The sequence below is a fragment of the Hyperoodon ampullatus genome (genome assembly GCF_949752795.1).
Source record: "Hyperoodon ampullatus genome assembly, chromosome: 2".
In the NCBI taxonomy this organism is placed as follows: Eukaryota; Metazoa; Chordata; class Mammalia; order Artiodactyla; family Ziphiidae; genus Hyperoodon; species Hyperoodon ampullatus.
The window spans coordinates 45,440,817-45,453,685 of NC_136915.1; the positions used below are offsets into that span (position 1 = coordinate 45,440,817).

At 37.2% G+C, this 12,869-nt stretch overlaps 1 protein-coding gene across 1 annotated transcript in view; it reads left to right on the forward strand.

The window, feature by feature from the left end:
- SCP2 (sterol carrier protein 2) overlaps window positions 1-12,869 on the forward strand; it is a gene marked incomplete at its 5' end in the record, with an annotated part of 163,474 nt that overhangs the window by 98,925 nt on the left and 51,680 nt on the right. Inside the window, one exon of the mRNA XM_079696380.1 lies at window positions 11,288-11,441. Coding sequence (XP_079552506.1) covers window positions 11,288-11,441 — 154 coding nt within the window. The remainder of the gene's footprint in view (window positions 1-11,287; window positions 11,442-12,869) is intronic.

Here is a 12,869-nt window from a genome sequence, read left to right on the forward strand (position 1 = left end):
TGATTTTTCATTGTTGATGTATAGCAATGCCAGAGATTTCTGTGCATTAATTTTGTATCCTGCAGCCTTACCAAATTCATTGATTAGCTCTAGTAGTTTTCTGGTGGCATCTTTAGGATTCTCTATGTATATATAGTATCATGTCATCGGCAACAGTGACAATTTTACTTCTTCTTTTCCAATTTGTATTCCTTTTATTTCTTTTTCTTCTCTGATTGCTGTGGCTAGGATTTCCAAAACTTTGTTGAACAAGAGTGTCAAGAGTGGACATCCTTGTCTTGTTCCTGATCTTAGTGGAAAAGATCTCAGTTTTTAACCATTGAGTATGATGCTTGCTGTGGGTTTGTCATATATGACCTTTATTACGTTGAGGTAGGTTCCCTCTATGCCCAGTTTCTGGAGAGTTTTTATCATAAATGGGTGTTGAATTTTGTCAAAAGCTTTTTCTGCATCTATTTAGATGAGCATATGGTTTGTATTCCATAATTTGTTAATGTGGTGTATCACATTGATTGATTTGTGTATATTGCAGAATCCTTGCATCCCTGGGATAAATCCCACTTGATCATGATGTATGATCCTTTGGAATGCTGTTGGATTCTTTTTGCTAGTATTTTGTTCAGGATTCTTGAATCTATGTTCATCAGTGATATTGGCCTGTAGTTTTTTTTCTTTGTGACATCTTTGTCTGGTTTTGGTATTAGGGTAATGGTGGCTTCATAGAACGAATTTGGGAGTGTTTCTCCCTCTGCAATTTTTTGCAAGAATTTGAGCAGGATCGGTGTTAGCTCTTCTCTAAATGTTTGATAGAATTCGCCTGTGAAGCCATCTGGCCCTGGACTTTTGTTTGTTGGAAGATTTTTAATTATGGTTTCATTTTCATTACTTGTGATAGGTCTGTTTATATTTTCTAATTCTTCCTGGTTCAGTCTTGGAAAATTGTGGCTTTCCAAGAATTCGTCCATTTCTTCATAGTTGTCCATTTTATTGGCATATAGTTGTTTGTAGTAGTCTCTTATAATCCCTTGTATTTCTGTGGTGTCAGTTGTGATTTCTCCTTCTTCATTTCTAATTTTATTGATTTGCGTCCTCTCCTTTTTTTTCTTGATGAGTCTGGCTAAGGTTTATCAATTTTGTTTATCTTCTCAAAGATAAACAAAAAAAGCACCAGCTTTTAGTTTTTTTGATCTTTGCTAATGTTTTCTTCGTTTCTATTTCATTTATTTCTGCTCTGATCTTTATGATTTCTTTCCTTCTCTTGACTTTGGGTTTTCTTTGTTTTTTTTTCTCTAGTTGTTTTAAGTGTAGGGTTAGATTGTTTATTTGAGATTTTTCTTGTTTCCTGAGGTGAGATTGAATTGCTATAAACTTCCCTCGTAGAACTGCTTTTGCTGCATACCATAGGTTTTGGGTCATTGTGTTTTTGTTTTCATTTGTTTCTATGTATTTTTTATTTCTTCTTTGATTTCTTCAGTGATCTCTTGGTTATTTAGTAATGCACTGTTTAGCCTCCATGTATTTGTGTTTTTTACAGTTTTTTTTCCTGTAATTGATTTCCAATTTCATAGTGTTGTGGTCAGAAAAGATGTTTGATACAATTTCAGTTTTCTTAAATTTCCTGAGGATTGATTTGTGACCCAAGATATGATCTATCCTGGAGAATGTTCCATGAGCACTTGAGAAGCAAGTGTATTCTGTTGTTTTTGGATGGAATGTCCTGTAAATATCAATTAAGTCCATCTTGTTTAATGTGTCATTTAAAGTTTGTGTTTCCTTATTTATTTTCTGTTTGGATGATCTGTCCATTGGTGCAAGTGGGGTGTTAAAGTCCCCTACTATGATTGTGTTACTGTTGATTTCCCCTTTTATGGCTGTTAGCATTTGCCTTATGTATTGAGGCACTCCTATGTTGGGTGCATAAACATTTATAATTGTTATATCTTCTTCTTGAATTGATCCTTTGATCATTATGTGGTGTCCCTTCTTATCTCTTGTAACATTCTTTATTTTAAAGTCTATTTTATCTGATAGGAGTATTGCTACTCCCGCTTTCTTTGATTTCCATTTGCATAGAATATCTTTTTCCATCCCTTCACTTTCAGTCTGTATGTGTTCCTAGGTCTGAAGTGAGTCTCTTGTAGACAGCATATATATTGGTCTTGTTTTTGTATGCATTCAGCCAGTGTGTGTCTTTTGCTTGGGGCATTTAATCCATTTACATTCAAGGTTATTATCTATATGTATGTTCCTATTACCATTTTCTTAATTGTTTTGGGTTTGTTTTTGTGGGTCTTTTTCTTCTCTTGTAATTCCCACCTAGAGAAGTTTCTTTAGCATTTGTTGTAAAGCTGGTTTGGTGGTGCTGAATTCTCTTAGCTTTTGCTTGTCTGTAAAGCTTTTGACTTCTCCATCGAATCTGAATGAGATCCTTGCTGGGTAGAGTAATCTCGGTTGTAGGTTTTTCTCTTTCATCACTTTAAGTATATCCTGCCACTCCCTTCTGGCCTGCAGAGTTTCTGCTGAAAAATCAGCTGATAACCTTATGGGGATTCCTTTGTATATTATTTTTTTGTTTTTCCCTTGCTGCTTTTAATATTTTTTCTTTGAATTTAATTTTTGTTAGTTTGATTAATAGGTGTCTTGGTGTATTTTTCCTAGGGTTTATCCTGTATGGGACTTTCTGTGCTTCCTGGACTTGGGTGACTATTTCCTCTCCCATGTTAAGGAAGTTTTCGACTGTAATCTCTTCAAATATTTTCTCAGACCCTTTCTTTTTCTCTTCTTATTCTGGGACCCGTATAATTCAAATGTTGGTGCATTTAATGTTGTTCCAGAGGTCTCTGAGACTGTCCTCAATTCTTTTTATTCTTTTTTCTTTATTCTGCTCCTCGGCAGTTACTTCCACCATTTTGTCTTCCAGCTCACTTACCCGTTCTTCTGCCTCAGTTATTCTGTTATTGATTCCTTCTAGTGTATTTTTCATTTCAGTTATTGTGTTGTTCATCTCTGTTTGTTTGTTCTTTAGTTCTTCTAGATCTTTGTTAAACATCTCTTTTATTTTCTCAATCCGAGCCTCCATTCTGTTTCCGAGATTCTGGATCATCTTTACTATCATTACTCTGAATTCTTTTTCAGGTAGGTGCCTATTTCCTCTTCATTTATTTGGTCTTGTAGGTTTTTACCTTGCTCATTCATCTGTGACATATTTTTTTGCCATCTCATTTTTTTTTTTTTTTTTAATGAGTGGGATTGTGTTCCTGTCTTACTGGTTGTTTTGCCTGAGGTGTCCAACACTGGAGTTTGTAGGCTGTTGGGTAGAGCTGGGTCTTCGTGCTGAGATGAGGAACTCCATGAGACCTCACTCTGATGAATATTCTCTGGGGTCTGAGGTTCTCTCTTAGTCCAGTGGTTCGGACTCGGAGCTCCCACTGGAGGAGCTTTGGTCTGACCCCTGGCTCGTGAACCAAGATCCCGCAAGCCACGTGGGGTGGCAAAAAAAAAAGAACAATAACAAAATAAAAAGTAAAATTAGATTAGGAAACTAATAGGTATGTTAGAAAGAATATAAAAGTAAAAAATACAGATGAATCAACAACCGGAAGGTATATCAGTACCATAATAGTAAAAAAGAGGAAGAGGGAAAAGAAAAGAATAAAAAGGGGGGAAAGGCTTTGGCTGTGGAGGGCGGGGCCTAAGCAAGGGTGAGGTTTGGGCAGTGGGCAGGGCCTATGCTTAGGACCCACAGGGCTGGAAAGGCCCTGGGGAATGTGGGGGGTGGGGCTTAGGCTCAAGGAACAGAAGGGGTCCAGGCGTGCCCCCCACCCCTGGTCTCAGAAGGCAGGGTACCTCAGCTGGGAGCCCAATAGGCTTCCTGGGTTTGAGTGGGTGGGGCAAACGCCCTTCTCCTCTCCTCCTTGGGTCTGGGAGGGCCCCTCCCACCTCCCACCTCCCGCCTCCCTCTCCTGATCTCCCTGGCCTCCTTCCTAGGCTCCCAAGGGCCCACACGGCCTGGAGGGGGCTTTGGAGGGCAGGAGACTAGCCTGGGAGCTCAACAGGCTCCCCGGGCCCCAGTGGGTGGGGCAATCACCCTCCGCTCCTCTCCCCATTCTCCTGGATGGCTCCTCCCACCTGCCTCTCGTGATCTTCCCAGCCTCAGGGGCACTGATCCTGTCTGGCCTCCAGTTCTCCTCCCCACTCAGTCCCCCTACATCCTACCAGTTCACTTTGGGGTTCCTCCTGTGTCCTTGGGCATCAGAGTCCCCCATCAGCAGCTGGCAGGTGCGGACTAGTCGTGGGGAGACACTAACTCTGCATCTTCCCACACTGCCATCTTCAACTGCACATATTTAAAATGTACAATTTAATAAGTTTGACATATATATCCACCTGTTAAACCATCACCATAGTCAAGATAGTGAACGTGTCCATCAACCCCAAAAGTTTTGTCATATATACATCTTTGTAATCCTTCTCTCCCACTATTTCCCACCCCACATCCCAAAGCAGTGTTTTCTGTCACTATAGATTAATTTGCATTTTCTAGAGTTTTGTATAAATGGAATTCTACAGTATGTTGTTTTTCTTTTTGTCTGCCTAAGATTTGTATATATATTTTCATGTATCAATAGTTCATTCCTTTTTATTGCTGAGTAGTACTCCACTGTAAGGATATATCATGTTTATTGTTGATGAACATTTGGGTTGTTCCTAGTTTTTGGCTATTACAAATAAAGCTACTGTGAACATTCATGGGTAAATCTTTGTATAAACATGGATTATATTTTCTCTTGTGTAAATACTTAGGAGTGGAATGACTGGATCATATGCCAGGTGTAGGTTTAACTTTTTTTTTTTTTTTCTTTGCGGTACACGGGCCTCTCACTGCTGTGGCCTCTCCCGTTGCGGAGCACAGGCTCCGGACGTGCAGGCCCAGCGGCCATGGCTCATGGGCCTAGCCACTCCGCGGCATGTGGGATCTTCCCGGACCGGGGCAAGAACCCGTGTCCCCTGCATCGGCAGGCGGACTCTCAACCACTGCGCCACCAGGGAAGCCCAAGTAGGTTTAACTTTTAAGAAACTGTCAAACTGGGGACTTCCTTGGTGGTCCAGTGGGTAAGACTCCACGCTACCAATACAGGGGGCCCAGGTTCGATCCCTGGTCAGAGAACTAGATCCTTCATGCATGCCCCAACTAAGAATTCCACATGCTGCAGCTAAAGGATCCCACATGCTGCAACTAAGACCCGGCACAGTCAAAATAAATAAATTAATTTAAAAAAAACAACACAAAAAGAAAATGTCAAACTGATTTCCAAAGTGGTCATACTATTTCGCCTTCCCACCAGCAGTGTATGAGAGTTCTAGTTCTTCCACATCCTCGTCAGCACTTGGTATGGTCAGCTTTTTAAATTTTAGCTATTCTAATCAGTATGTAGTGGCATCTTCTTGTGGTTTTAATTTGCATTTTCCTACTGGCTAATGATGTTAAACAGTTTTTTATGTGCTTATTTGTCATCTGTATATCTTCTTCGATGAGTTTTGAGAGTTCTTTATATATCCTGTATACAAGTTCTTTACCAAATATATGCTTTGCAAAGATTTTCTCCCAGTCTGTGACTTTCCTTTTCATTCTCTTACTAGTGTCTTTTAAAGAGCAGAAGTTTTTAATCATGGTTAAGTCCTGTCTAAGACATCTTTGTCTAACCCTGAGTCACAAAGATCTTTTCCTATGTTTTCTCCTAGATGTTTTATACTTTAAGCCTTACATTTAGATCTGTGACCCACTTTTAATTAATTTTTATATATGGCACGAAGTGTGGATCAGAGTCCATTTTTTACATATGGATTTTCTGTTGTTGGAGTGCTATTTATTTATCTATACTTTGTCCACTGCATTGCCTTTGTCAAAAATCAGTTGTTCATAAATATGTGGGCATTATTTGTGGTCTGTCTTTTCTGTCCATTTAACCTATGTGTCTGTCTTTACATGAGTACCATACCGTTTTGATTACTGTACCTTTGTAATTGTTCTTGATATTAGGTAGCCTTAGCCCTCCAACTTAATTTTTCTTTTTTAGAGTTGTTTGGCTATTCTAGCTCCTTTGTATTTTTACAGAAATTTTAGAATCAGCTTGTTGATTTCTACAAAAAATTCTCCTGGGATTTTTATTAGGATTATGTTGAATGTATAGATTTATCTGGGGGAGAATTGAGATTCAAACAATAGTGAATCTTCTGACTCATAAACAAAATATATGTCTCCATTTATTTATTTTAAAAAGTCTTTAACTTTTTTCAGAAATATATTATAGCTTTCACTGTACAGGTCTTGCACATATTTGTCAGATTATGGGGTAAATACTTAAGGGTAAATATTTGTCAGATTTGCCCCTAAGTATTTCATATTTTTGATGCTATTGTGAATGGTATTTTTTCAGTTTCAAGCTTTCATTGCTAGTATGTAGAAATACAATCAATTTTTGTTTATTCATCTTATAGCCTTGCTAAAACTCACTTATTAATCCTAGTAGTTGTTTAAAAACTGCATCAGGTTTTCTGTATAGACAATCATATTGTCTGTGAATAAAGACAGTTTTATGTTTTCCCCTTTATCTTCATGAAATGGCCTTCTTTGCTCTGGCAAGTCTTTGCTCTGAAATCTGCTTTGGCTGATTTAATACGGCCACTCCAGCTTTCAAATTTTAACTAGTGCTAACATGATATATCTTTTTCTGTCTTTTTAGTTTTAACCTATTTGTGATTTTATGTTTAAAGTGCATTGGCAGCATTTAGTTGGGTCTTGTTTTTTTTCTCCACAGTGACAATCTCTGTCTTTGATTCGGGTGTTTAGACTATTTATATTTGATATGATTATTAGTATGGCTATTTGTGTTCTCTTTGTCCCAGCTGTTCTTTATTCCCATTTCTCTCTTTTTATCATCCTACTTTTGGATTATTTTTTATTTCTCCATTTTACCTTTATTATCATAGCCTATCTTCAAGTGTTATTATACGAGCTCACTAATAGTAAAAGAACCTTACAACAGTATACTTCCATTTCTCCTGTCCAGGCCTTATAATACTATAGTTGTAAATTTTTCTTTTACATATGTTTTAAACCCCACAAGAAATTATTTTTGTTTAAATAATTAGTTATATCCTAAAGAGATTAAACAATAAGAAAACCTTATCTATTTAAGATTAATGTAGTTACCACTTCATTCCTTTGTGTAAATTCATATTTCCATCTGCTATCATTTTCTTACTGCCTAAAGGATTTCCTTTAACATTTATAGTGTGGGTGTTACAGTATGGTGATGAATTCTTTCAGCTTATTTTGTCTGAAAATATCCTTGTTACTTTTGTTCTTGAAATATATTGTACATTTGATAGCATTCTAGGTTGATAACTTTATAACTTTTGGAGGGAAAAACTGACCTTAATAAATGTGCATTATTCAGTGTATGCTGAATCCATTAACACTTTTTGCCCTTCAAAGCTCAACAAATCTTGCTTTCTCAAAAAGCCAGGCTCCAACGATAGAAAAACATGCTTTTTTATGCTGTTTATGCTAAGGTCTTTAGATGTCTAATTTGAAACTAAAGCTAAATTATGACTTTTTGTACTTGACTGTCTTAATGGTATAGAAAGAGCTATGGGTTCAAGGAAGCAGGAGGAAGAAAAGACCTCAGATAATATCTCAAGATATTATTCCCTGTAGTTTCTCCATTCTGTGGATTTCCATAGCACTTAGTACTTATCTTTATTAGCACTTCATATTACACTGTGAATTCTTTTTATCTTCAGTACTTAGTGGAGTGCTTGATACATGTTTGAATAGTTTATTTTCAGTAGCAACCAGACTATATAACTATGTAGCTGAGTCCTAGGCTAATTATTTTTATATAAAAAGATTGACCAACATCTTGTTAGGAAATTTTTGCAGCAAGGTAGTAGTAAAATGAAGTAACCAGGTTAAAAATATTTTTTCCCCTTCGTAAGAGACTTTAAGAAGGACATTACTGTTTGAATATACTACTTTGACAGGATGCCCATTTCTGTGTCCCTCCACAATTTATAAATATATCATGTTCATGTTTGATAGTTTTTTTTTTCCAAGGAGAGGAAAAATATGGTTTTTAATTCAGTGCCAGAAGTTATGCAAGGAAGGAAAAATTTTAAAAAGTGTTGCTTATATAGTTTATGCTTTCATAACTATCTTCTGCGTCTTCTTGGCAAGTAGATTTCTGAGGCCAACTTTTGACTTCCACCCTTCACAAATCTAGATTCTAGAAATACAAGAAATGCCAGGTTATTCTGAAAGCAGATAACCAGAAAGCTCATATAATCAGTATGTTTTCTCACTGTCGTCTTTTGTTAAAAGTGAATAAATAAGTTAACATGGATCTTTATTCCCTCCCTCCCTTCTTCCTTTTTTTGCCACATGTGAGTTAAGCAAATCATGAGTAGAGATTTAACACAGTATACCACATCTCCTACAGTATCAGTGGTATGGTGTGACTGAGATTATTGCAAAATCTGGTACTTCCAGTACATTCATGGTCTCTCTCTCTCCCTCCTTCTCTCCCCCTCACTCTCTCCCTTTCTGCCTGCCTCCCTCCCCCAACTCCCTCTCTCCCTTTTCACCCCCTTCTCTCTCACTCTCACTGGCTCTCTTGAGCACTCTCTAGCCTCATTCACTTAACTTTCTATTCCTTAAGTAGGCTGTGTACCTTTATATGCCTATCTTATTTATTACATCTTCTGAGCCTTGAGCAGTGTCAGCACATATTAGGCATTTAGTAAATATTTGTTGGATGGATGGGTAGATGAATATCTAAAGGGTTCCTTGCATTTTTTACTAAGATTATATCATAAACGTTTTCGTAAATTATTAAAATTTTTGTATACATCATTTTAAATAGGAACATAGTACTTTGTCATATGGATAGATCATAATTTATATAACCATTCCCCAGTTATTCCACTTGTAGATTATCTAGTTTTTTACTGTTCTAAGAATGTGATAAACAGATAGCTTTGTGTGTAAGACTTTTCCCATGCTTGATTATTTCCATAGAATGGTTTTCAAGGCATTTTAAGTGCTCTTAATAATTTTGTACATTGCTTTCCAAAAAGGTTGTATCAGTTTGAACTTTTACCCTTATTGTATGAAGGTGGCTGTCGTGCCATAGTCTCCTCAGCATTGATTAGTTCCATTTTTAAACAGCCTGACCAATGTGATTGGTTAAAACTATTTGATCAAGGTAAAGTTGAGTATTTTTCTCAAATATTTGTAAACTATGTATATTTACTCTTTGGGGAAGAGAACTAGCCCTATTTCCCCACCCACATATACATAAGACCAGTCTGAATACTTATTTTGGTCTTATGTATTCATAAATGTTTAAGCTTTTTGTATGGCAGATTTCAAGTAAAACTGATTGCCCCAAAGTTTGGATATATTAGTAGAATTATTCACTTTGACCTTAATATTCAAAATGTTCACAATTCAAAAAGTCATTACAAGATGTAGAATTACCTATTTTAAAACAGTGTTTAAAATATATATTCTGTAAAAATATGTAGACATTGCATAGAAAGGAGAAATGGCAGTTAAATTTCTTGAGAAGGTTGGGGTTATACAGAAAACTGTCATAGGTATTCGGGAATCAGACGTTGTGATTGGGGGTGTGGGTGGAAGAACAGACATTATAGGTAGACCGGTTTGCTCTGCCTCCAGGACGATGAAACCAGTCTATCCAACATTCTTAACTAAACTATCCTTGAATAGCTGGTGTGGGGGAAAAACAAATGTAAATCAGGAGACTTGGCTTCTAATCTCAACTCTGGAATTAGCCTGCTTTGTGACCATTCACAAATTACTTAATTTTACAGTTTCTCATTGCTACCTTTGTAACTAAGCAAGGGCTCCTGTGCCCATGGCTTGGCGCAGAAAGCAAACTCTGATAGTGGGTGTTTGCAGCAAAGTAAGGGTTTATTTGCAGGGCGCCAAGAAAGGGAGTGGGAGACAAGTCTCAGATCCACTCCATCTTGGTCTTTGAGTTAAGGATGTTTTAAAGGGGAAGAACAAGGAAACTGGAATTAATCATCGTCTCAAGACATTTCTGTGACATTTCTTTTTCATTATTGAACACGTGTATTTTTTATTAATTTTTATTGGCATATAGTTGATTTACAATGTTGTATTAGTTTCTGCGTACAACAAAGTGAATCAGTTATACATATACATATATCCACTCTTTCAGATTCTTTTCCCATATAGGTCATTACAGAGTATTGAGTAGAGTAGAGTACTATACAGCAGGTTCTTATTAGTTATCTATTTTATATACAGTAGTGTGTATATGTGTGACATTTCTTAATCATGGTTTTGGGAGTCAGAATGTGTCTGGTTTATGGTTCTCTGGCCAGGTGGTCCATGGCTGTGGGGGTTGTGAGCTCATCTTGCCTGGAAAAACAACTTGAGTTTGTATGATGGTATCTACAACAACAATTTTAATACAGTAACGATGTTATTAACGACAGCAATCTTAGTCAACTGACTCTGATTAATTAGTGTTCAGTTAGCACAGGATTGAGGGGACAAGAAAGGGATTGAGGTCAGAGGAGACAAGTAAGGGAATAAAGTTTTGGATAGAGAGATTAATCATAAACTCAGTAAGGGAACTCAGTTTTAGGGGGGTTTGGTTTCAACATTATTTAGTTCTCTCCAGCTCTAAAAATCTCTGATTTTATTATCCAGAGGACAAAATGCTATTTTTGTGAATCCAGTGCTATTTTTGGAATAGCTGTGAACAGGTCTAGAAAACACTGTCTAGGAACTTTTTGAGGAGAATATTAGGAAAATTTCCCATACCAGCTAAATATTTTAGGGAAAGTCAACTCCCAAGTTCTAGATTATATTCTTTTGATACATTAAAAATGGTAAAATTAAATTGTTTTTATGCTGTTTTGCCTCAGCCAGAGAACGGTATATTCAGTGTTTTCTCTTTCAACATTGCCAAAAAATGGCAGGTTGGATAAATGTAAAGAGCACAAGGAATTTCTGAAGCCTGAATATTGTCTAAATACAGAGATTACTTAGGGAGAAAAAATAGCTAGCTGCAAAAACCCTCCAGGCTTTTAAGAGAGGTTCTTACTTAGGCAAACGTCGTCTTGGCTGAATAAAATGGTTTAGTTAAAAGTCACAATTAAACGTTAGCCCTTGTCTGCCTTTAGCTTTCTAAACCAACGGAATCTGACTGTTCTGCGTTCGATTTGTTAGGTCTGGCTCAGTGCGCTGAACTCTGCTGGCAGCTGAGAGGGGAAGCCGGAAAAAGGCAAGTTCCTGGTGCAAAGATTGCTCTGCAGCATAATTTAGGCCTCGGAGGAGCAGTAGTTGTCACGCTGTACAAGATGGGTTTTCCTGAAGCTGCCCGGTAAGTGACATTCTGGGTTTTGTCTAGCAATGAACCCTTCTGACTTTTCACAACTGATGACGTTGTACAAGTAAAAAAAAGTCCTAATTTTATTGTGTTAGTGCTCAAAGAACAAGTATTTCATTACCTTGCTTTAATAGCATGGTTTTAAAACTTTAGAACTGGCAATTAACTTTTAAACTTAACTAGCCTTAGGAAAGTTTTGTTTAAAAAGAAGGCAGCATAGTCAAAAGAGAGTGCTGAACTAGAAGCCAGAGCTGGCTGGGCACTTGTCTCAGCCCTGCCAACCTGAGTAATTTTAATTCAGGCAAGTCATTTTTTGGTTGCCTTTGCCACAATTTGCTTTCTCCCCCTAGCGTCCCGGGCTTCTGAGGTTATTGGGAGAAAGTCATCAAATATGCTGATTGTATCTCTGCAGATTTCTGTTTCTGAATCCAGCTAAGCACTCACTGCTGCTAGAATCCTTTCTATTTGTCTCCTGCTGATTTTCTTCCTGCCCTTGTCAAATGCCTGTGCTCCTAAGATCTCCAAGCACTTTCTTTTTCAAGCCTTTTCAGGATCCCTCAACTTCCTTGCTCTTAGAGAAGTGCTCATCCTTTTTTCCGAGAGGAAAAAAGTCCCTTTTCCTTTCCAAGGCCCATCTTTCCTCTTTGCATGCTTTTGTTTCCAACCACTTTCTGTAACTTTGTTCCAAATATTAAGTATACCTTCTTTCTTTTGAATCTTTCCATTTTTACCTTTCTGTTGACTCCTTTCGCTCTGTCAGCAAACACGTTCAGGTCTTCCATATTCTAAAACTCTGTTTTTCTCCTTACCTTAATTATTCTCTTTCATGATGAGCCTTTTATATTGAGCCACTTTTGTTTTTCTACTCTGAAATGTCTTTAGTTTCTGATCTCATCACTGAGATCAGGTAAGGCCACCAATGAGCTGATTATGATATATTCTTGATAATTTCTGTCTTTATTCTCTTAACCCTGCTGTAGCTTTCAACACTAATTGGCTCCCTTTTCTCTCCTGAAGTTCTTGGTAATTATGTATTCATTTTTTCACGCTTTTGGTTCCACAAAGGATATGTGAACACTTTTTTACAGAGTCCATTATATTCTCATGTTTTGTAAACTCTTGAATCTCTTCTCTCTGTCCTTTCTTCTTTCATGCCTGGAATACTAGTTCTGTGTGAAAATTCTATCTTCCAATTAAGGCCAATCTTAGGTACCATCTCCCTTTGAATATCCACAGCACTTTGTAACTTTTGGGTCCCTATCCAATTTTTGTTTAGTTGTAGAGTATCTACCTTGTTTTGTATCCTGTTTGTTATGTGAACTCCTTGAGATCTAAGACTTTGATTCTCCTCACCCCTCTGAGGATCTCTCTCATAGTGAGTAAATGTTTATTGAATTGGATCAAATAAAAAGATGTTAAGAT